The sequence below is a fragment of the Labrus bergylta genome, chromosome 4 (assembly GCF_963930695.1).
Source record: "Labrus bergylta chromosome 4, fLabBer1.1, whole genome shotgun sequence".
Lineage (NCBI taxonomy): Eukaryota > Metazoa > Chordata > Actinopteri > Labriformes > Labridae > Labrus > Labrus bergylta.
This window is the reverse complement of record NC_089198.1, coordinates 17,636,935-17,660,644: the sequence shown is the minus strand read 5'-3', so window position 1 is coordinate 17,660,644 and position 23,710 is coordinate 17,636,935. Positions and strand designations below refer to the sequence as shown.

Sequence of the window (23,710 nt, the reverse complement as noted above, 5' to 3'; positions counted from 1 at the left end):
AAAAGAGGAAAAGCACAGCAGTAAAATCCTGCTGAAGGAGGGAAAGAGGAATCAAACTTTAATTTGACAGTATTACCAACAGGAGAATCTTGTGTGAGAAAATATTTTTTTAACATCAATCAGTGGGCAGGTAAAGAAAACATTACAGCCATGAGGGTTAATTTTCAGTGGGTTTCAAAACATCAGTAAGCCAAACAAAGACTATTATAGCAAGAGTATATCAGAGAAACATATCCAACTCAGAACTAACCTTCTAGTCACTTGACATGCAAATATGATATACGTGTAGGTGTGTTGGTAAGGGATGAGGGGTTATAAATTAGATGTTAAAATGTTAAATATTGGGTGCATCTATCTAGCAACATTGATGGAACAACTTAAGAGAACAGCTAAGCTACTGAGCACACTACACAATGAACAGAGAAGTCATACACACAGGGGGTTTACATGTGATGCAAGTAGAAAGTAACACCTGTAGTTTTCAAGTTGGTGAAATAACTGACCTCTAATTGTTCTTATTTTGATTATTGGGGAAATATGAAGTAGCTAAAGTTACTTGTTGCTCATTTCTCAGAAACATATCCCTAATGCTGTGTTCCAGCGAATGCTCAAACAAGCATGGACGACGGGACATTAGGCATATCCAACCAGCCTCAGGTCAGAGCTGGAGATTAATAGTGTTTGGTTTTGACCTATAAACCTTTTTTTATTTTATTTACAGTGTTGTGTGGTTTGTAGACATACAAACAAAAATAAGTTATTAATAAATTAAAATGAACAACACATGCAGAGCACTAAAACTAAGACGTCTATAAATGTTTGCCAAACTTCTTATCAAGCTTAAAGATGGTCCATGGGTCATCATGTCTAAATAATTTATGGCAAAGTTCATAGTTCACGTTATATATAATGTCTCATTTGTAATGAGCGAATGAATGAATTAAAAAGCTCTTTCCAAATTCTAACAGAGTGAAATTTTAGATCAATGTTCACTAAAACACATTTATGTTTTAAGACGGGGCAGAAGAAGTGTTCATCATCCTCTGTACTGAGTACCCGTGTAAGAGCATGAAAACTATCATGTCTACCATTATATATTTTTTTTAATTAAATAGCTCAAATCCTTCATGTATAATTTCACTATGCATGTTTTTTAAACATGTCTGTGGGCAAGGGTCTTTGGGAGTTAGTGCTCTATTCATTTGGCTCACTTGATGCATTTAGCAGTATAAGCTCAAATGATCCGTCTGCTATCATTAGTGGATCATTAAGAGTCACCAGGAAACAATGAGCACTTCCTTCAGTTGAAAGCTGGTCATAGTGTTCACTTTCACGACTAAAACAAAACTAAATTGTCTCACTATGTCAAGATCTTTGGAGTGTACCTCCTCAGATCAGGAGACAAAGATGTTTTCTCTTTAATGTTTTCAGAATGTCCACCACTTGTTCTTTCTGAAAAAACCTCAATGAAAACAGCTTTCATTTTGAAATGTTCCAACTCAAAGCTGAGAAAGAAAAGTGAATGATCTGTGGCTAAATGAATCCTCAAATTTCATTTGAACCCCTCGAGGCACAACAACACAAGCACTTTAGAGTTCACTTGAGTAGCCAAACAGCGTTTCTCACTCTTCTCTCCTGGATGCTTAAATGTGACCAAACGCAGAGTCTCAATTCAAGCTTTGAGTTTAAAAAAGTTGCCATAGCAACTGCATCACGAGTTGTGTCCCCTTTTGTTTTCTCTCCATCTCTCTCCAAGTCACAGACGATGTCCTGCTGAGTTAGCTTGGAGGACATTTTTGTGAGAGACGCCCATCTTCTCCATCTTTCTTTTGGAGCAAGTTTTCCAACCCCACCACGTGGAGGTCCCCGAGGGTTCAGGGACACACAAGGGACAAGATGACACAGTCGCCCCCTCTCCAGAATCGTTCGGACCTTCCACCCCCCTTGACCTGTCCAAGGTCTCGCCTCTCAGACTGTGCTGCTCCGACAATCACGGCTTTCTCCTTCGCCATGTCTTCGCCTGTGAGCAGCAGTGCCTTCTCTCTCTCTCGTCTCTTACTCGCTTCCTGTCCAGCTCTACTCCCTTTCTTTGCTCTCACTCTTGTGACTGGTTGGTTTCTCACGGTCTCTCTCCTGTTACTTTCACACAGTGGTGCTTCGGTTGTAGCAGTGGAAAACGGGTATCCTTGTTTGTTCTTTTTTGTTATTACCCAGATTAAAATACCAATGAACTAAGCTTTTCACGGGCCTAGCTCCTTTCCAGCATCCTGCACAGAAATACAAATATATAAACACACATTAATACTTATTTGAGGTCACATTCAACAGTCTGTTCAACATATAAGAGTCTGCATTCCCGTACTTGTTAAGCTGACTAAACATATAACATCAGATATCGTTAATCTCTTTTTTTTGTCAGAAGCAGTGATGTCCATGATGCTGCCAACAACCAAAGGAAACTATTGGAAGCAGCTGCACTCAGCTAAGACATAGTCCGGCATGTTACCACTCATAAAACAGTTACATTTGTCTTAAATGAACGAGATCAAATGTGTTAACTAGTGAGCTTCAGAGGCTCTAGTAGGCAGAGTTTCCAAAGTTAATGCTATGCCAAACACTACTTCTTTCCTAAAAACAACAAAGGGAAACTTTAATGTTAGAGCTGCCCAATAACAAATCACTATTTATTTTCTTAAGCACATAAAAAGCTCCATTCATATATTGGTCGCACTATTCCCTTCATTTCAGACCTAGTGTTGGTCCACAGTGGAATTACTTACAATCTAGTACTGGGACAGTCCAGTCAGACCACCGTGTTGGTAGGCCCGCTCCCCCTGGTAGGTGGAGTCCTGGGACAGAGCCACATCAATCTGGGACTTGAACTCGTCACCAAGGTAACTGTCCTATAACAGGAAAATAACAAAAAGTTAAAGAAGTCGGTTGACAGTCATCCTCTCATTTCATTCTGGGCAGAGTGAATTAGGTGCTCTTAGAAAACATGAAGTCTTCACTTGAAGAAGAAAGCTGGACAAACAACTTGATATATATGTGCTTACAACCCCGGCTCTGGGTAGCTAGTTATGAACAAATTACTTACATTATTAAGTGTGCCTTTTTTTTTTTTTTTTTTTACAAAATAATGATTAAGGTTTATTCAAAAAGGTCGAGAACTGGGTGAACAGACCTGTGAGAGTTCAGGCTGGGAGAGCCCCGGCTGGCTCATCTGTGACGGCTGGCTCATGTTGATGTAGCCCTGCGTCAGAGGCCCCTGAGAGAACGGTTGAGAGCCCAGGTCCTGACTGGCCTGGCTGCCACTCATGTGGCCTCCGTGCTGCCCGCGCTCTCCTCCTCCTCCATGGTTACCCATGTTTCCCCGGTTTCTTTGGCGGCCACCTCGAGCCCCGCCACCTCCTCCACCACCTGCTTTGCCTTTCATCCCTCCTCCACGACCTGGAGTGAAACAATGTGTCACAAAGCTTTCACTGAACATGTAGGCCTTAAAAGAACTCCACACTTGGGATCTATACGAGGTTTGTATCTTACTCACCTCCTGTGGGTCCATTGACCTGTCCCATGTACCCTGGAGGAGGTATGGGGGGCATCACCAGGTTGAAGGGGATGGGAATGTTCATGGATGTCATGGGATTACTTCCTGTGCCAATCATGCCAATCTGGTCATGGGTCTGGAAATACATATTGGATGCCCTTCCTGCATTGGAAAGAGCAGGTCAAGAGTTACAGCTCTTTTTCTTATTAATTATATGGCAGTTGTCATGGGATTTATAAGTGAGATACTACCAAACAATTCAAAATAAAATTAAGTGCGATGAAAGTATCTCACCGTTGCTGCTGCGGTCATAAACAGATCCAGGAATGAGAGCCTCCCTTGCATCATACATGGCAGTGCTCATGAATCGACCTCCCTGCAAAACAAGACATGATATTTTTAGCATTTTAAAGACATCCCTCAATAATTCTGGCACGTACACTGAAATTTTACCCTGCCGACTTAAGGCGACTTGTCCTAAATACCCCAGCCAAAATCCCTCACGTGCCTCAGATGAACACAACATATTCATGCCCCAGTTAAGAAACCTAATTTCAGCGCTCTGTGTATGTTGTACACACAGAACTCACAGGGTTGATGGTGTTGACCAGCTTTCGGGGCTTGCTAAATTGCATGAGGCTCTCCCTCAGGTTGTTGAGGGGCCCTTCCACAAGGACCTTCTGCTCCTTATAGTAGTTCAACAGGTGGTTCCACAGAGGCTGCTTCGACAGGGCCTTTGGATTTCCCACAATGATCACACCATACCTAAGAGACAAAAGCAAAACATGACTAAATGATGAAAAGTTAAAGTTTGACCAGCAGCTAATGTTAATGTTGTGATGACATCAACAGATCAAAAGTGCAAAATGTCTCAGGTACAAAGGGGGCATCTATGGAAATGGACACAGGGGGCTTGAGATGCCAAAGAAATAGGACTGGTGTTGTTATAATTGATGCAGATTTACCTTGCCCTAGTGAGCGCCACATTGAGACGTCGGGGATCGTTGAGAAAGCCGATGCCCTGATGCTCATTGGCCCTGACACAGGAGAGGATGATGAAGTCCTTCTCTCTGCCTTGAAAGGCATCCACACTGGCTATTTCCACCTCCTGTAGAAGTAATTAAGAAAGAAAAAAAGAGGAAGAAAGTCTGACACCATTCAGACAATATCTTACAGTTAGAAATAACTTGATCATGCTTTGTTCACCTGCTGTGTGTTTTGTTTTTAAACAGCTAGAGACACAGTTTTAGAGATATTTCATCCTCAGGTTACTCAAGACCTAAGGTTACATATGTCACAGTCCACTAAATAGTAGCACCATGTATGCAGTGCTGATAAATATGTATCTAGCACACCGTAAAACAGCTGCTGCCTACCAAATTTGGCTTCTCCAGCTACTTTATCCGTGTATGGAAGGTCCGATCTTAAACATAGAGTTGATAGCCTTTAATTATTAATATGATATTAATTAATATTTAACTGGGTTAACGATACTTCTGAAATTGACAGGATTTAAATCCATAGGGAGAGAGCCACCAACAGGCAATTTACATTTCAACCCACATTTGTTTCCAATAAAGCGCTACAGCTGTGACATCATCATTTTAACCAAGTGATGGTTAGTGCAGACTAAAATATGAAGCTCCTTCCTGAATGTTTTCAGAAAGCTCCAACAATGCTCATTTTTCAACGATCAATCTTTCCAATTATTAAAGCTCAGAATGTAGACTTGCAGCGCTGTACTTCAATATTTTGCACTTTCGCATACTTTAATTTTAGTAGCCATATAGAGCCAAGTGTGAACACTGTCGAGTCTGCTGGCTGTCATTAACCAGAGCAGTGCTGTGGCACTTGATGGATGAGGAGGACAGAACAAAGTCAAGTTGAGTAAAAAAATAAAAAGATCTGAATTTGTTTCTTTATGCAGCTAATACCCATCCTTAAAAGTATCCCTGGATCAGCAGATTGATCATCTTGACATGTTATTGGTTTTCAGTTTGAATAGTCGTGATACTCTGTCTACACAGTGAAACATCACCAAACATGTAGCTGTACCTGGTAGAGTTTGGTGTGGAGGGAGCCACTAAACTGCATGTACTGGACCAGGTAGGACCTCTGTCCCTCATAGGGAGTGATGATGCCAATCTGATCTGGTTTTGCTCCAGCCTTCAGCAACCTGGTGGTGATTTTCTCTACATTGGCGGCCTCAGTTCTGCATGGACAAGTACAGATTATGTTACGAAACAAATTTGACAGCACACTTAAATGACAATTACACTTTTCTGAAAATGTTCATTAGTGAATCGATGTAATATCGCTCGAGACGTATACATCTAATGAACACATGTAAAAATATTAAAGGGATACTTCACCCGTTGAAACATGAATCTGGTAGTAGTAGTAGAATCGTCTATATGTAGTAGAAATGTGAAATAAAAACACAGGCAGGCCTTATGTCGCGGCTGCTGAGCTGGCAGCGGCATCCAGCAATATAGCGGCGAGATGGTTGCTGCCGACAGGCTGGTTTTGTTTCACGCCTGCTGAGGCCAGCGACGGCCCCGCGGCCAGTGGCCACAGCAGCCAAGACACAAGACCGGTCTGTCGACAGCAGCTGTCTCGCCGCTATATTTATATTTTTTAAGCCATTATCAGCTTTTTCCATAGAGCCTGTTGGCATAGCTTCCAAGAAATATGGCGAACGTTAAGTTTGGATTCTGGGAGTGAGTTCCCACCCACTGATCTGTGATTGGTCTGTAGCTTCAGTGGTGGAAAATATGAGGAACTAGCGTTGTAGTTTTACTCCGCTAACCATAACAGCTTCCAATGACGCAAAATTACGATTTTTGTGTCACTGGAAGCTCCTTTTCAGACTTACAAAAAAATACCAAGATTTCCCATCTCAGGGGAAAATGAGGGAGGGATGCACGACCATTCAAAAATACTACCAGGTTTCTAATGATAAAAAGTTTAATGCAAATAGGTGAAGTATCCCTTTAATTGCCATGTGTGCTCGACATTTTGATAAAAGCCAGACTGGAACCTGTTGAGATAGGATGTTCCAGAGCTGGCAATTTCCTCTTGGCCTTGAGTAACATAAAAGAACATCGGCTTGTCGGGCTGCGGCCACTGGAAGTCAAAGCCTTTCTTTACACGGTCAGCTGCAGAAGAGTGAAACAAACATGTTGGCCTCAGAGCTAGTTCAGAATGTAAGCAAAGTGAAAGTAAGTGAAAGTACATATGCACAGCTTAGAAATTCAACTTTGATGGTTAAAAACAAGAAATAAAACATCTAAATGCTATGCTGCATGCAAGTGGCCTGCCAACACATGTAAGGTAAATCTATATCTTCAGACATATCATATAAGCAAAATGTTTGAGAATAGTTTTAACTCCATAGGTGAGGTTCAAAAGATTCATATGTCTGAAAAGAGATTACGCTAAGGACAAAAAAATGTGTTTTCTCTAATCTTACCGGCTGTGACCCCGTTCTGCAGAGAGCCCTCATAGAAGATGTTGGAGGGGAAGGCGCTGAGGGCTGGGTGCATGCGGTACTGGACCTGCAGACGGATCGGCCGGATCCCCAAAACCACCAGACGCTCAAACAGAGACTGAGACAAACCAGCTTTAGCTGCCTTCTTACACATCACCACAGGGCCCAGCTGGCAGTGATCACCCACCAGAATCAACTGCAAGTAAAAAAAACAATTGCACAGTCAAAAAGTGTCAAAATGAAGCATTGTGAACACCTTAGAGCCAATAACAGGGACTACGCGCTCGAAGAGCATTTTGAGCAGGTAGTTGAAACCAAAATGAACAAGATATATTTCTGCCTACAAAGCTCTTACCTGTTTAGCCCCCAGAACTACAGGAACCATGCACTCTGGTTCAGTGGCCTGGGTGCTCTCATCAATCAGGATTGAGCGGAACTGCATCTTAGCCAGACGAGGATCTCCAGCACCGACACAGGTGCAGCAGATCACATCGGCATTCTAGGAAAAGGTATAAGAATAAAGTAGAAAAGTTTATAACTATGAAATTTCCCTCCCTTTTTTCTAACCAGTACTGTGACACATATTCTGTTCAGTGGCCTTCATGAAATAAAATAAAAACCATTATGTACTTGAACATACTTAGCAGCACTCTAAGTTCAGTAAGATGAGTCCTTCGTACCATTAACAGCTCCCTCTCAGCAGTGCGTCTCAAAGCTCTGTAGCGCTTCTCATCAGAGGAGGACAGCTCTCCAGTCTCGTCCTTCAGCTGTTGGAGCTTTTGAAGTTCAGGCATACTGCAGGTACGAATCATTTTAATACAGCGTGAGTGCAACATTATCCCATCACTGTAATCAATTATTAAAAGGGACTTACTGACATCTCCTTATTTTTCAAAGAAACATTTTCTGGATATTTGATGTGTTTAAGAGTAAAAGCATTTCTACTTATCCTAGAACTCAACACTAAACTGACACACACAAAAGTATGTTTCTTGTAAATATTATGTTTAATGTGTTTTTATGTAATACCTGTCCATGTTACGGGTCTGGTTGTGCAGAGCCAGGAAGGACACAGGTGAATCGATGGCCTCCCTGCTCTTTGCACACAGCCTCACCACCTTTAGTCCAGTCTGATGGATCTTCTCTGTCAGCTGGTCCACGGCTATGTTACTGGGAGCACACACCAGCACCGGCCTAGAGAGACACAAATTTAAATATTTCAAGAGGGACAATAAAACAATTCAAAGGCCTTGTTTTTAAGTCTGCTTCAGTTTTAAATATATTATAACAAATAAGATACATATCAATACAAAAATACGTAAAAGCTATAATCAGATGTTCATATCAAAGATAACAGTCCATTTCAAACCTGTCCAACTAAACATTATAGCAGCAGCCTATTCATACAATGACAGACAGGTCAACAAAAGGAGTAAAAACAAAAGAATGCATCTCACCCATTGCCCTGTCGAGCCAGGTGGTAGACGATGGTGGCAGATGTGACAGTCTTCCCTGTGCCAGGAGGACCCTGGATCAGACTGAGGGGACGCTGAAGCACGGTTTTTACAGCATACACCTGCATCACAAAAAAAACACACATTAATTTAAGATCTGAGGGTACAGGACCTAAAACTTTTCATGCAGTCATTTCATAGCAAAAACACATTCCTGGGTCACTGGTGGCCTAGCAGTTAGTTTGTGCACCCCATGTACACAGGTTGTTGTCTGCTAAGCATGGGGCCAGGGTTCAGGTGTAACCTGTGGCTCCTTTCCCGCTTGTCATTCCCCACTCTCTCTCTCTCCTCAGTAACTGACTCTATCCACTGTCTTTTTTTAATGGAGGCTTAAAACGCCAAAAAAATCAATCTTAAAGAAAAAACAAAAAAAACACTCCCACTGGACAAAGATGCCACTAGAGTGAAGTGTTTCAGTGTTTTTCAGATATGAGTGAACACTTAAATAACAAAATGATCGTTTTTTTTTTTTTACATATTTAAAAAGTCAGTCATTGACACTAGTTCCCCCTCCCCTTGCATTTCTCTAGCTCACCTGAGAGTGGTTAAGGTCAGGCAGGCCCTGAGCAGTGAAGCGTTTTGGCAGTTGGCACTTGATGACCACATCCTCTACCTCGTGTCCCAGCAGTTTGTGGTAGATGTAACCAGACACTGAAGTCTCATCCACAGCAAAGGTCTTCAGGGCGCTCTGCATCCTGGATAATGAAGACAGAAATATTTACAGAGGGTATTTAACCAGGGCTTAAAATAGTCGAACATTGAGTGGAAAACTTTGCATGATATTGCTCTGATGAGGAGGGTACTGACAACTTTAATGTTTTCATTTTCTTTTAGAGGGGTTTTGCTCAGATATCATACTGTACATGTACATATGACTTAGCTTCAGATATGGAAACTTTTACTTTACAACTAAAGGTGAGCTTATTGTACCTCACACATAAAGCTGAGTTACATCATTTGATTACAAATATCGCAGCAAGAGACAAAACAAGTGAGTGGCCTTAAGTGTGGCCACTGCGGTCTATCAAGACCAAAACCTCTCACCAAAAGAACAGTCTCTTCCCCTCTGCTGTCAGCCTCATGAACAATGTCCCTGCCCTCCCCCCACATAAGAACAGACTCTCATCAGCCCCACAGTCAGAAAACATCACAGCAATGTAGAGGCTAGAATTGTTTTTGTGTTACATTAACACACACAGAAAAAATTATTTTCTTTATATGCACTCTGTGAGTAGATTTATATACACTATAAGACTTGTTTCATTGTCAACTGCAAAGATCCTTCATTGTACATTTTGCGTTTCTTATATTTTTACATTTTTAAATTGTATATTATACACTGTAATTGCTTCTATGTTTTATTATTTAAGTTCTTGCTATTTTTGCTTTATTTTCTGTTTTTTGCACCAATGCAAATACCTTGTATGTGTGATTCTGATTGTGAATACCTGTCAAAGGAAGTGGATTTCCACACAAAGTCGACCTGAAAGTTGTGAGGGATCTCCACTGGAGCCCCCGCACTGCTCCTCAGCTCTATGGCGATCTCATCACCATAGTCTGGTACAGAAAGTCAAGGAGGCGGTACAACCTTTGATCACATACTGCAGTTTATCACAGAGTTTTCAATCATATCCGGGTACATTTTTGAAAATTCTCAGTTATATCGCCAATGACGCATTAACCCTAGTAATGTACTGATGTTATCATATCTAATCTCTTAACAATTGTAGAAACTGTAAAAACTAAATCAAAAATATAAAATGTGTTTCCAAAAGCCAATGCAGATTTCAGATAAAGACACAAGTATACAGATGTAGTTTCTTACAGCTGCCACTAGAGGTTATTGTGGACTAAGTTTACTGACACTATGTCTAAGGGAAGCCTAACTTTTTCCAAATGATGGAGGTAAAATAAATCCTTATAATGAATACTGCGTCCATACAATGCAATGATAAGGATACTATCAGGGACTTTGATGACATGTCCAATGCCTTTCCATGGAGGGGCCAGGTCTCCTTTGTACCTCAGGCAAATTTCATCTCCCTGCATCAGTCGCATGTCTGGTGAAAAGCAGGAAAGATTGACAAAAAAATATCACTGTTAATTAAGGGGACAACAAGAGGAACCCATACAAACATAGTAATAGATAATAAAAACCCAATTTTTAACCTCAATGCAAGTTCAAAGTCACATAAAATAGTTACATGACAATTGAATGTTAATAAAATATGTAATGTCTCTCAGTGTGATCAGGACAACATCAAATGATCACTTACAGAAAAAGCATGATAATGATACAAGTGAGGAAGAACTAAGAGTAAATACCAGAATCCGTCTTGGGAATAGTAAAATAAGCAATCCTCTTTTTATTCAGGCCCAAATCCCATCTGACTGTAATGTTGTCTTGAGTCTGTTAGGAAGCAACGTTTAAAGATCAAAAGAGAAAACAAAAGTTAAAATCGAAATATTACCAGAGACAAAATGAAGTGAAACGCACACTTAATGGTCACAGCTTCCATTTCTTTTTCTTTTTTTATTAAGCAAAACATAAAATTACTCAATAAACATTTTGACAGCCTTGTTAGTTGCAACATGATCACATCATATCTTTACCTGGGACTCTTTGAGTTTCTTATCATAGTCAGCCTCCAGCTTGACCAGAGGACCAAAGATGTTCTGGTACTGGTAGGCATCCTCGTAGCGAAGCAGCACATGTTGGGGCTCTTCGTCCACACCGGGCTTCTCCAGGTCCTCCAAAGTGGCAGTGGGATTTTCCTACCAAGATGAAATAAAAATACAAACAATCACGCAGGAGGATGGGATGCGTTTCAAATATGTATAGAGAATAAAACTAAAGTGCTTTAAGTCATTTCCATTTATTTGCTCAAATCTAGCACTTGGAGAAACTCAGACATTAGGCCTTCTTCACAAACGACATTTAGCAGGTAAAGGTGTAAATTATAAGGTCACACAGTTATTACATCATTCATGTGACTGGTAATAATCAGTTTCCTCTTATATGACAAGTCAAAATGTTTGCTTTAAAAAGTTATCTGAGAACAATGTCAGGCAAGTACTCAGATTAACTGCCGAGCACAGTCAATGTGGCCTGGCATATGACAAGAAACTGAAACAATGTGAAACCCAGGCCTGAATGAAGAAGTGAAATTGATAGTGAAGAGAAAAAATAGCTGAGGAGAATAGCTATCAACCCACTGTACAAATAATATCTTACCTTCATAGATAAGCCCTACCCTTGTTCCAGTTCCTGTTATGTGGGTTTGGAATATTTACATAGAACAATGATGGGAGTGTGCATGGAGAGTTGCATTGACAGTACCTTCCAGAGCTCCTCCAGCTTGTTGATCTGCTGGGCGGTGATTTGACGAGCCCGGAGCTGCTCCTGCTCTGAAGGGATTTTGACAAGCCATGACAGGAAGCAGCGGTCTTGGATAAGCGGCTGCCACTGTGAGCTGTCCCAGTTGATGTCCTTCAGGCTGCTCTGGCTGGCACATGGCTGCCTAAGTTACAACAAAAACAAATATGGCCAAAATTAACTGTCAAGTTCAGGATTTACTCCTCTTTGCAGGAAGGTCGGACAGCATGGCGAGCTACTTAAAGCCCCCTTTACCTGCACAGTAACACCACTACTGAGTCAGCTTTGGCAGGGATGAAGCCCAGGAGGAAGACGTTGCGACAGCCGCAGTTGTAGCACTCAAGTACCGTTTCCCCCAGAGGGCCATCTTTATGCAGGGTCACCTCCTTGGACTTCGCTCTCACCAGGTGGTTTACAATATGGCTGAAAGGGAAGACAATGACATTTTAAGCAAAAGAATTCAAGACTAATACAGTCTGGATTAACTGAGAAATTATTTAAACTGATGATCCAAAAGAAAATGCAGTCATCAGCTGCACTTGTAAAGCAAATAGGGATGGGGTTTTGATATTTTTTCCAAAAAAGTGTTTCTGATACAGCTTTAAATTAAGAAAGAAAAGGCCTATCATATAGCGAATGAAAGTTAAGCAGAGTGTCACGTCGTAACTTAAGGTTCATATCATAAAAGTACAAAGACAAAAATATATAATGTAAATTATGATAAGCAGTGTTCCCTTTAGGTTCAGTTTTAATACATTATAGAGCATCTTGTCAATTTTTTTGGGATTTATTAGAGTGTCAGTTTTCAAAAATATATGTTAAAGAAACACAAGACGTTATTAAAAACTAAACATTCTTCATACAAAATTGCTTAAACCACATAATTCTGGCATTATTGGCCCTTTAAAGTAAGTGAACGTTATTCTTTTATATTGTGTTTCTAACTCCATAAGCACACACCATTTACGTACGTCAGAGTCTTCTGAGCACAACAAACAATCATTATTACAGTCTCTGAATAATGCATTCCTGCTATCATGAAATTGATCCAGGTCAATGATTCTCTCTTAGGTCCTTCAGCTCAGTACTTTAACTCGGTGGGTCAATAAAAAAACTGGTAAGTCCCTGCATCTTACCTGCCGGATGTGTTTCCACGGCCATTACAAAACCACTTTTTGCTGGTGTTGCAGTAAACCACGCAGGCTGGATCATGAATCCCACAGTAACTAAAACAGAAAAAAAGACAGAAAATGAGGGTGAAAAACATAAGACTACATTTATATTTGTTTGACACAAATGTATTTCTGGCTGTACTAATGCTTGCTTTACTAATTATGCCACTAAAATAAAAACTTTTAATAAAAAGTTGTCTTTACGAGTATGTCAATAAGAAAGTTTCATTATCTTTATCATCCAGCTTTAATAACCTTTCCATGTTCTATTATTCTAGAAAAATGAGTATTATCAAAATTGTTTATTCATGTTACAGGTTGTATAAAGAAGATTAGAACTTAGAATAATGGGCAATATTTTTAAAGTATATATACTCAACACTAGGATGCACCTCGTAAATCTTACTTAGTTAAGTCTTTGACGTTAAAGTAAGCTGTTCACCAATCTGACAGTCTTGTGACAATATGACAGCTTCTGAACAAAATTTTATTTCTTAAGAAAATAATCTTCTCTACCCAGATTCTTTTTTTAAATAAGCTTCTTCCTTGATCCCAAAGCTCGTCAAAATATAATGAATCTTTCTTCATACCTAAAAATGGGAAAAGCATTTGAAATGTTACTGAGTTGCTACTGAACTGCTGAAATTGCGGAACACTTTTTGGCTCAGCTTAAGTTGTACCTGATGACTAACTTGTTGGTCAGAAAGCAAACAAGCTGTGAGTGAGACAAGAGTAATGAAAAAAAGCAAGTGATTAACCATTGCTGGCATTAGATATGACACAAAATATTCTGATGATTTGGCATATATAACAATTTATCAGAATCGTGTGAGTGTCAGTGGAGAGGAAGGTGTTGCCCAAAAAGGGGGAGCTGGTGGTGCAGTGGTTAGTGCGTGCACCCCATGTATGGAGGCTATAGTCTTCCAAGCGAGCGGCCCGGGTTCGAATCCAGCCTGTGGCTCCTTTCTCGCATTTCATTCCCCCCTCTCTCTCTCCCTAATTTCCGACTCTATCCACTGTCCTATCTCTCAAGGCACAAAAAACACAAAAAATAATCTTTAAAAAAAAAAGAAATTTGGAAAAAGTATCTGCTTTTATCTTGTATAATTCTAACAATTTTTATGGTATGGCTTTTAAGAAGTAGTAAATTAGTTGTAATTTTTTTAACAGCTAAGCACCAGTTATATAGCCTACTATAAATTATTTTTAAAAACAATTTCAAAAATAAAGGTCAACAAAAATACACATAGAAGTAATTTCACTGAGACTTGAGTGTAAAGAAAATAGCATTTGATAGTTATATCAAAATTAAGGTTTAAACACTGCAAACAGACACTAGCAGTAAACAAATATAAACCTTTTTAAGCCTTTTTGATTAACAAAACAGTCCAGTCGTTTACCTGCAGGCATGTAAAGGTAGATCCTTTGTGTAATAGGTGTCCTCTTCATCCTCTTCAAAATTCAGCTCAGCCAGCAGCTGACTGGCTTTAAGCATCGGGTCGTCTCCATTCTGAAGCAGGCCGTCAGGACCATTGACCTGAGGAGTGTAAACAATCAACATGTCAACAATGTGTTTTATTTAAGGACCACAGAGAGTGAATCAATATTAAAAAAAACCTGGACTAACAACCAAATCAGGTCTTTTATTTTAATTGCTGACTATCACGTCAACAAAAGATTTGCTGACAGCTATAGGCTGACTGTATCTGACTATATCTATCTGTATCTGACTATATCCATCTGTATCTGACTATATCTATCTGTATCTGACTATATCTATCTGTATCTGACTGTATCTGACTATATCTATCTGTATCTGACTATATCTATCTGTATCTATCTGTATCTGACTATATCTATTTGTATCTGACTATATCTATCTGTATCTGACTATATCTATCTGTATCTATCTGTTTCTGACTGTATCCATCTGTATCTGACTGTATCTGACTATATCTATCTGTATCTGACTATATCCATCTGTATCTGACTATATCCATCTGTATCTGACTGTATCCATCTGTATCTGACTATATCCATCTGTATCTGACTGTATCCATCTGTATCTGACTATATCCATCTGTATCTGACTATATCTATTTGTATCTGACTGTATCTATCTGTATCTGACTGTATCTGACTATATCCATCTGTATCTGACTGTATCTATCTGTATCTGACTATATCTATCTGTATCTATCTGTATCTGACTATATCCATCTGTATCTGACTGTATCTGACTATAGCCATCTGTATCTGACTGTATCTGACTATATCTATCTATATCTATCTGTATCTATCTGTATCTGACTATATCTATTTGTATCCATCTGTATATATCTGTATCCATCTGTATCTCCTGAACGCTGTGACTGCTGTCACTATACGGTATATACGCGGTTTAAAACCTCATTTTAGACCAGTTTTGCCACACCACCATTCCCTTTCACTCTTGTTTTGAATGGCAATAAGCTCCTGTACTGACAGGCCAGCTCGCATTACCAGGGAGCTAACAGAGCTGTCACGGTGTGAACTAGCATGCTAATCAGCGGGATGATAAACGCGTGGTAACGGATGGAGGGCGTCATCATGCTAACCGGAGGTAGCCAGTGGTGTTGTTGTTGGCTAACCTCAGCTAGCACATTCATATTATGTCAACACGGAACAAGCGACATTGTTGACACCGAGCTGTGTCAGGTAACCACACGTACCTGGTGTTCCAGCTGGCTCTGGGTTTGGCCTTGTGTCTGGGTCTGGCTCGGCAGTGTAAAGTCAGTGAAGTCGTACTCGGAGCCCTGGGTGTCCGCTCCCAGCAGCTCAGTCTCCTCCGTGTCGAGGAACGTCAGAGTCTGTGAGCTCGGCCCGTACGCCTCGACACTCATGTTTTTGTCCTCTTATAACCGGTTTACACCAGCTCCGATGATTATCCCACAAACAGTTGCTATTAAGAAGGGAAAAAATGAATTACGGCGACCGAGTATTGATGACAAAATGACAAACACTGGTGGTGAGAGGGAGATAGAAATATCCTCAGCTGTGGCTGCATTCCGCTATTTTTCTCCCCCCCACCAGCTCGTTTCCTTCGCTCCCTCACTACCACTTGTCTCCTACAGCGATGGTAGGGAAGGAGGCAAGGCGATAATATTTTTAAAGTAAGAAACTTCTGAGGCGAGGGTGTTCCATTAAAACTCACAGAGGTTTATAATGCAACAAGGTCACATACAATGTAATAAATCTTATTCTCTAATCAAAATAGTTTGGAACAGAATATGTTAGGCTTAGTCACAGATAGCACAAGTTTGCTTCCCATCCCCACACATTTAGAATATTTTTTCTAATTTTATTAAGCAGCGCAAAGGCTCAGTGATCATAAGAAAAATGGGCCTATAGGTGTAAAAATGGAATGCACCTGTAATTTTGCATCCTATGGAGTTAGATTGTGGCATTTAAGTTTTTCCTTATACACCTGCGCTCTCTAGAAAGTTCAACCCCCCCCTGAAAAAAAAGTCCTTGCAACAGCAATCAAAAACATATGTAAGTAATTCATAACATTACAAGTTTACAGAGTTAGTTATCTCCAAGGGCTTCATAATCTCAGAGTTTATGGTAAAAGATACTGCTCTTTCAGACCATCATGATGTTTCCTAGGCCTTTATACCCCATACCAGCTCTGCCTACTGCCTCTGTTGATGATCTTGTTAATAATTTCTGTTTCAATGTTCTGAATGTCATTCAGAATGCTGTGCTGTTAAATTCCCCCAAAAAGAGAAAGGTGGAGGGGAGGTTGCGAAAAAAAAAAAAACTCCAGAGCCCTATGAGATCTAAAAGGAAAGTCTTAATTGTATAACCTTGAACGTGAAAACGAGAGCCTTTTGTTGTCTGAAACTATTAATAGCAGTGCAACAATGCATGTAACTTGTTTGCAGCCAGGAAAATCCCCCTGAACCCGTGTCTCTCCTGAACTGCATTCCAAAAAGACATGTTATGACTCTGCATCCTTTTTCAATGACAAAGTTCAGAAAATCAGACAAATAACCTGGAACCTAATGCAGAGTGAAATAACTGTGTCACCCAAGCCTCCCACAGCTCTATAGCCAAGCTAGTTTTATTTCCATCCAGTTGATTGAGCAACTATAGAAGAAATTGTATGCAGACTTGGGCCTACTACCTGATATCTTGACATTTTGCCCAAAGGCTTTTTAAAAGAGGATTTTAACTGCATACTACCAGAGCTTTGCAAATTGTGAAGGCTCTCTCCAGTTTGGCTTTTTTTCAACTGCTTTACGGACAGTTGTCAAACCCCTTTTAAAAAAGACAAATCTGGATGTTTCTGTAATAAAAAAAAAAACACACCACATTGAACATTAACAACTTTCCCTTTGTATGCTGTGAGAACCTTTACAATGTATGTATAGTAAGCATGTAGACCTTATTATTATGAAGTGGAAATCGGCATATTTCAAGAAGAATTTGATTATTCTGCTGAGAATTCAGTCTATGCATTTAAGGGACATTGTTCTTGTAAATTAAAAGTTGAATTTAAATATATTTCATTTAGTAGTTTTATTTTTATTTGACTTGTAAATACAACGTAGGATCCAACTTCTGACATTAGATAAATGCAGTCCTTGATATTTAGTGTAAAAGCAGCAGTTGTACCTTTTTATTGTTGTGGCTACATCATGATCAGTTCACTCTGTCCTGCACAGATCAGTCAGGTCAGAACAAGTTCAGCAGATCTGTTGAATCATGATGTATTACAGAGTGTTTCTGTCACTCATTCTGCATCATAAAAAATGTGAAAGTTAATCAACTTTGATTGAATTCACTGAAACTTCACATTTTGACAGAGCAGTGAGTTCGCAAGCAGGTTACATGCAGCGTTTAACTGTCTCAGGTAAGAACATTGAATTTAAATCTTATTACCTTTTAAATGTATATTTTACCAATCCAAATAATGAAAATACACAGACCTCAGGTGTACTATACTGTATACTCAGACCTGAAGGTGTGTAAAGACATGCATGTGTATTATTAATCCAGACTACATATGTGACAGATGGGCTCTAAACATTTAATCTAGGAAAGTCAGACCTTTGTAAGATGAGGCTGATGAATAATATTGAAGATGCACAGATAGCACATTGTGTTCTCTCAGAGCCTTCAGGGGACAGAGATACAAAATGTGTCTCAACATGAAGATAAGACAGCACACACACACGATTTGGGAGGGACAATCCACCGGGTTGATGCACATTATTACAGTTTTTTTGTCCCAGATGAGTTCAGAATTAAGTTTCTATTTTATTTGATTAAAATTGTAAAAAGTCTTAAAGAGAAATTAGTATGAGACACATTGTGTTATATATGAAACATTCAAATAACTTTATACAGTCATGGGAAACAAATGGAAGTAGAAAAAAGAATGTCAGTGATGATGCAACTCGTGCCGATTGAGAAACCTCAATTATATAGCATTCATCCTTTTGGCACCAGCACACGATAAAAAACAGTTAAAAGTAATTTATATTTTATCTACAATTAACTCAAGACAAGGAAAAAAAAAAAGTATTACATTGTTTTTTAATTACACACAGCTTAGCAAAGCTGCAATTCACACAGAGGACAGACACATTAAATTCATCACATTACTAAATATTGATTTCATGTGCAATATATTCCCTGAGATGAACACAATAATTGTATGTGTAAATATTTAAATTTCTTCAGGATATGCTCAATTGTACATTTATCTCCAGTGCAAATACAATAAACAACAACAAATGACAGTTACAGGACAACAATCAATTCATACTTAAAGGATTTAAGAGACTCATTATAAGAGGAGTTCTTGAAAGCAGTCAGAGATTAGTGTCATCATTAATCACCTGTAGTTTCCTTGTTAGTGTGTTGATATAGACACATAAATCCCTGTTTCCACATGATACAACATTAAAAGGTGAATCGTTGTTAAGATGACATCTGTTTTCACACTCTTCTGGAAGATCAGAGGCAGAGATGTAGAGATGTGACTAACAAGCACCGATGCATTTACTCCTGCACACACATTCAAACCCACACATGCAAAGACATAAACCGTGACTATGAGGAACAGATGCAGTAGTCAGGGTCCTGTTTTAAACACAAACCTTGTAAAAGCTTCAATATGTTTGAGATACAACAGATGGCTTGTTATTGGCACTGTTATCACAGTGTAGAGCACCATAGTGTTCTCAGGTGGTGAGTCAGTTGTTAGTGGTCGTGCTGCTGTCGATGTGCGTGATTGCAGACTTCTTCATGTTTGGGATCTTCTTCCATAAGTTTCAGCATCTCCTGTACGACGGCCTGAAGAGCTCTGCCCAGCTCCTGACTGCTGTACGGTTTACCCAGTGGAGGCACATGGATAAAGGCAGAGCGACCCTGGCCCAGGTGCAGAGAGGTGTAGTAGGTGTAGTCGCACAGATACCTGCAAACCAAAGGATGGATAGTCGACTTATTTATGTTGTTTGTATCACATTCAAAATCCTTTCAGTACTTAACCAAACAGACAAGAACAAAAACAAAACTCTGCAAATTATTATTAATTCTTCAGAATTATCTAAATTCTCTTTCACATTCTCAATTATTCAATAATAAAAAAAGGAGAGATGAAACATTGGTCAGACAGTTTCATTCACTGACTAATAAATCTTAAAACCTAGTTACACCGCAAAAACAAAAAGCATGAGATTATAATAAAAATGATATTGCAAATAAGATGAACAGACCGATACGTATTAAGTCCATGTCAGACCTGGTCTTGTGTTTTATTCAGAACAGTGCATGAGAGTGAGGTTTAGATGCCTGGCTGTAGATAATATGAGAATGTTGGTCATGAAGAGAGTTTGTGTATATGTGAGTATTCCTCCACCTTTTTTATATATCTCCTCTTACCTTCCTGCATCCTTGGATACAGAAAAAGTGATGCCAAGGCCCGTGTTGTTGACCCTTTTGCAGACTGCCTCCATGTCCAGCACTGAGTGTATACAGTCTGGGCCGTCCTCCATGCAGCACTGTGAAGTCGGGCTGAAGCAGCAGTTGTCGCGCCGTTTGTAGCCCTTGTTGTGTCCGCACTGCTCCAGAGTAACAGTGGTGGCTAAGCCAGAGACCCCGACATGGACCACCAACTGCTCGCAAGACCCAGAAAAGAAAGAAGAGGCAGAGGTAAGAGTAGTCCTTTTTTATTCACTGATGGACTGTAGTACAGTTTTATGTGCAGTATAATGCAAAAACTGGTAATGTGACACTGAACCATGATACAGGCATAACGATTCTAAATATTGCATACTAAATCCAATTAAATATCTATATATTAAAGATCACTTTTTGTTTTAATCACCGTTTATCTAACATCCAACTTCATGGCCCTACTTTCTGTTCATTTTAAGGAAAAAATAAGTTATCAGTGAAAACACAGCTATCTGTAGAAAGAAGGTTAATCTATTTACTGTTTTTAAGAATCAGTGCAGTATCTAAATACATATTTTAGAAATATTTGTGTCAGTATTTTCTCACGCCCCAAGTAAATATCTGACTATATTCACACAATTGTGTTCTTTTCTCATACCTGTGGCTGGTGTTTGCTCCACAGAGATGGCAGCAGGCTCTGGACAGCTTGGTATTCAACAGGAACCTCACAAACATGAAGGTCCACTGCTCCACCCAGACCTAATTTTTCCAGTTCCTAAAAGCAAATAAAACAAACATGTAACTCTTATTTGTGGTCTAAGAGAGCTAAACCACCCCGTAATAAACAATAACAAGGAAAAAAAAATGCATGAAAACTACAACAATGCAAATTACAAGACACTCGATTTTTGCCACATTTAGTTAACGCCTTGAGAACACAAGCATGTAACCAACACATTAGGTGAAAATGTACACCCAGGGTCATGATCACCTGCACTGCCACCCAGCTGGAGTTCACTGCATGCTCACCAAAAGGCTCAAACCCTGCAGAGAAAGGAGACACGCAAAATATTTATCAGTCTTCATCACTGCAGCAACTATACACAGAACAGAAAAGCACATTAATAGGCCCATGAGGACGCTTATCTGTCATGGAGAACAGTGATAAGAGTGAATGTTAAAGAGGACTGTTAATTCAGAGTCTAAAGGTTGCATCAAGTTAAACATTAATGACGGTAGTATCACATGGTACTCAATGAAGACACTAAATGTTTTTTTCCACTCAGTTGAGCGGTTGAGGAGTATTTAGGTACACAAAAAATACATTCTGGTGTCATTCAATCTCTTCATCATGCTTTTGTTAAATCAAAACAAGCAGACAGAAACATTGCTCTCGTCACATTGCACATTTAAATATAAACACAACCATTTACTAATGTAACCTAGAAAACTGTGCAGCTCAGATGCATCTAGAAAGGCATGGGCTTTAACAACACTGTAGTGACAACAATAAAACCCTTTAAGACACACTCTTCTCCCTCCAGTCCTCAAGCCAATACTAATATCTCACCTGTTACTATCACTTTCTTCTTACTGGCCATTCTCCTCTGCTGGTATGAGAAAAATGATCATAGGTTTATAACAAAAAAAAAAAAGGGGGGGACCAAATATCCCAAACAAGAATCCAAGGCTTGTCAGCGCTACTGCTTGTTTCTTCTTTTGGCTTAGAGCTGAAAGGAAATGAAACAACCAATCTGAATGGATCACACTGCCATCTGCTGTCTGGGCATGCGTCCCTTAACAGCGTTCCCTCTTACAATAATGGATTGGGAGTACATTAGAAGAGAAACAGAAACAAAAGGCAACGCATGGGTTTGTTTTATCTAACCAAAACAAGACAGTTTGGGAAGGGGGTAAAGAGGGAACAAAAAGGGATCATTTGAATCAAATAGTTTGAATGCAGCCGACGGTGATTTAAATAATGTGAGAAACTGAAACCAAACATCTGCTCTGCATTCTCAGATGAAAGGTTAAGGCAGCATTCTTATGAACCTCACCTCTGTCACTATGAACTGTTGAGTCTTCTCATGAATGAATGCTTAACCCCGACCAGCTGCACCAGTGATCCTAATGGGCAGCTCCCAGGTGTGAATGTGTGCACTGTAGCACAAGTGAGTGTGACACAGGGCGTAGCTGAAAACATGCTTGCCCAGTTAGCTTCTCCCAGGAGAGTTCGAGTCAAAGGACACTTCTCAGAGACTGGAATCTTACACAACCTCTGACACAATCACACACACACACTCATTACCTGAGGTTAAAGGCACAAACCTTTTTCCAGAGTTTGTTTAAATGAAGGCAGAGCTAATCTAATATTGTGTAACATAAAGAGATCTTTTTTTCCCCTTATTCTCAGTGTGCTCTCTCTCTCTCTCTCTCTCTCTCTCTGCTGTCCACACCCTCGGGTTAAGAAATGACTCACACATTCTGGACACTGCACCCTGTGTGGCTCCAAACTGGCACACTGAAGATAATATGCTCTTCATAGGGTGGAGATTGTTTTTTTTTTTTTTTTCTTGGAACAAAAGGTAGTGCATCCACGGTTACAGAATACACATTGATTTCTGCCTCCACAAAAACACTCACACATACACGTGTACACATGCACTGTAACACCTCCACCGACCACCTACACAACCTGCACTGCAGTTGCTAGCAGCACCTTCTCCTCCCTCAACCCATTCACCTTTCTCTCTCTCTCTCTCTCTCTCTCTCTCTCTCTGTCTCGCCTGCGTCACTAGCTATGTCAGTGTTGCCATGGAAACTAATGATGCCCTCTCTTCTGTGTGGTGCTGATGCAGACAGTCTGCTGACGTCGTCTCCGTGTATGGGTGGAATAATAATGTTCTACTGTAGCTTACACCACTGAGCCAAACTCAATGGCTGTGTATACTGATATCTACTGTATGTGTCTCCTTTTCAATTCAGTTCTGCAAGCTTTATTGGCATGAATGTTACAGTTACAATATCTGCAACGCCTCAAATAATAGAAAAAAAATCTGTCGGAAGCGATATTATTTTGTAATAGCAGTAAGTACAGCAACATGACAATAACATCAATAATATAGTACAGTACAAAAAATATTTTATTCTACTCTCTTCTAGTTTGCTTCTATATTCAAGAATGTCTGCTCTAGTCAAAATGTTTATCTATACCCTCTAATGTTGTATTAGTTTATCTTCTCTATCTTCTTCTTGGGTATATGTTATTTTATGTTATTTTATTCTAATGAATCTCCTCTGATCTATATGATAATCTATTATAGCCAACTGTTTTGTACTCTATTTTATTATTTGTGGTTCAGTTGAATTCTATAACAAACTCCTTCTACTAATTTCTGTTCTAGTTTAATGTATTCTATAATGTTTTAATCTATGATCTTTTGTTTCCTCTTTTCTATTTTGTTTGATCATAATCAGTTCTAATCTTCTGTGCCATGTTATTCTATCCTAATTCTATAATGTTGTACTCCATTCTTTATTTTTCTAAATCAATTCCATTGGTCCATTCTGGTCTGTCTTATTTCCATTTTATCATGAACATCTAGTCATTTCATCTATTCAAGATTTGAAAAGCTGTTATAAACTTTCCTATGAATGTTCTTG

General features: G+C 39.5%; 2 protein-coding genes across 4 annotated transcripts; both read right to left on the bottom strand.

The window, feature by feature from the left end:
* Positions 1–32: 32 nt before the first annotated feature.
* On the bottom strand, positions 33–16,170 carry LOC109991964 (regulator of nonsense transcripts 1). Its single transcript, XM_020644413.3, has 24 exons — positions 15,811–16,170; positions 14,500–14,636; positions 13,064–13,153; positions 12,183–12,350; positions 11,892–12,072; positions 11,165–11,326; positions 10,877–10,961; positions 10,513–10,611; positions 10,000–10,108; positions 9,087–9,246; positions 8,495–8,613; positions 8,067–8,231; positions 7,718–7,832; positions 7,393–7,536; positions 7,020–7,233; positions 6,588–6,705; positions 5,603–5,759; positions 4,513–4,655; positions 4,138–4,312; positions 3,842–3,923; positions 3,548–3,709; positions 3,185–3,450; positions 2,781–2,903; positions 33–2,267 (listed from the first exon to the last, which is right to left on the bottom strand). Exons 1-23 carry the CDS (start codon positions 15,979–15,981, stop codon positions 2,784–2,786), a joined length of 3,342 nt encoding a protein of 1,113 aa, XP_020500069.1. The 5' UTR covers positions 15,982–16,170; the 3' UTR covers positions 33–2,267; positions 2,781–2,783.
* Positions 16,171–18,665: 2,495 nt separating this feature from the next.
* On the bottom strand, positions 18,666–22,363 carry LOC109991960 (pyroglutamyl-peptidase 1-like). 3 transcript variants are annotated; one of them, XM_020644407.3, is made up of 6 exons: positions 22,105–22,363; positions 21,618–21,657; positions 21,039–21,091; positions 20,706–20,822; positions 20,033–20,265; positions 18,666–19,565 (listed from the first exon to the last, which is right to left on the bottom strand). In XM_020644407.3, the coding sequence occupies exons 2-6, from the start codon at positions 21,646–21,648 to the stop codon at positions 19,352–19,354; spliced, it is 648 nt and encodes a 215-aa protein (XP_020500063.1). In that variant the 5' UTR covers positions 21,649–21,657; positions 22,105–22,363; the 3' UTR covers positions 18,666–19,351. The 3 variants fall into 3 exon arrangements, with proteins under 3 accessions (XP_020500063.1, XP_020500065.1, XP_065809981.1); XM_020644409.3 differs by having other exon boundaries at positions 21,618–21,654; XM_065953909.1 differs by lacking the exon at positions 22,105–22,363 and having other exon boundaries at positions 21,618–21,777.
* Between the last annotated feature and the right edge of the window lie 1,347 nt (positions 22,364–23,710).

What these genes read in the sequence shown, in the direction of transcription:
- LOC109991964 (XM_020644413.3), bottom strand. Translation starts at nt 15,981, where the DNA reads ATGAGTGTCGAGGCGTACGGGCCGAGCTCACAGACTCTGACGTTCCTC. An exon ending in CTGAGAGGGAGCTGTTAATG is followed by an intron (nt 7,537 to 7,717) that starts GTACGAAGGACT and finishes ACCTTTTCCTAG; the next exon opens with AATGCCGATGTGATCTGCTG. An exon ending in TAGTTCTGGGGGCTAAACAG is followed by an intron (nt 7,234 to 7,392) that starts GTAAGAGCTTTG and finishes TTTTACTTGCAG; the next exon opens with TTGATTCTGGTGGGTGATCA.
- LOC109991960 (XM_020644407.3), bottom strand. Translation starts at nt 21,648, where the DNA reads ATGGCCAGTAAGAAGAAAGTGATAGTAACAG. An exon ending in CCAGCTGGGTGGCAGTGCAG is followed by an intron (nt 20,823 to 21,038) that starts GTGATCATGACC and finishes ATTTGCTTTTAG; the next exon opens with GAACTGGAAAAATTAGGTCT. An exon ending in GGAGCAAACACCAGCCACAG is followed by an intron (nt 20,266 to 20,705) that starts GTATGAGAAAAG and finishes TCTTGCGAGCAG; the next exon opens with TTGGTGGTCCATGTCGGGGT.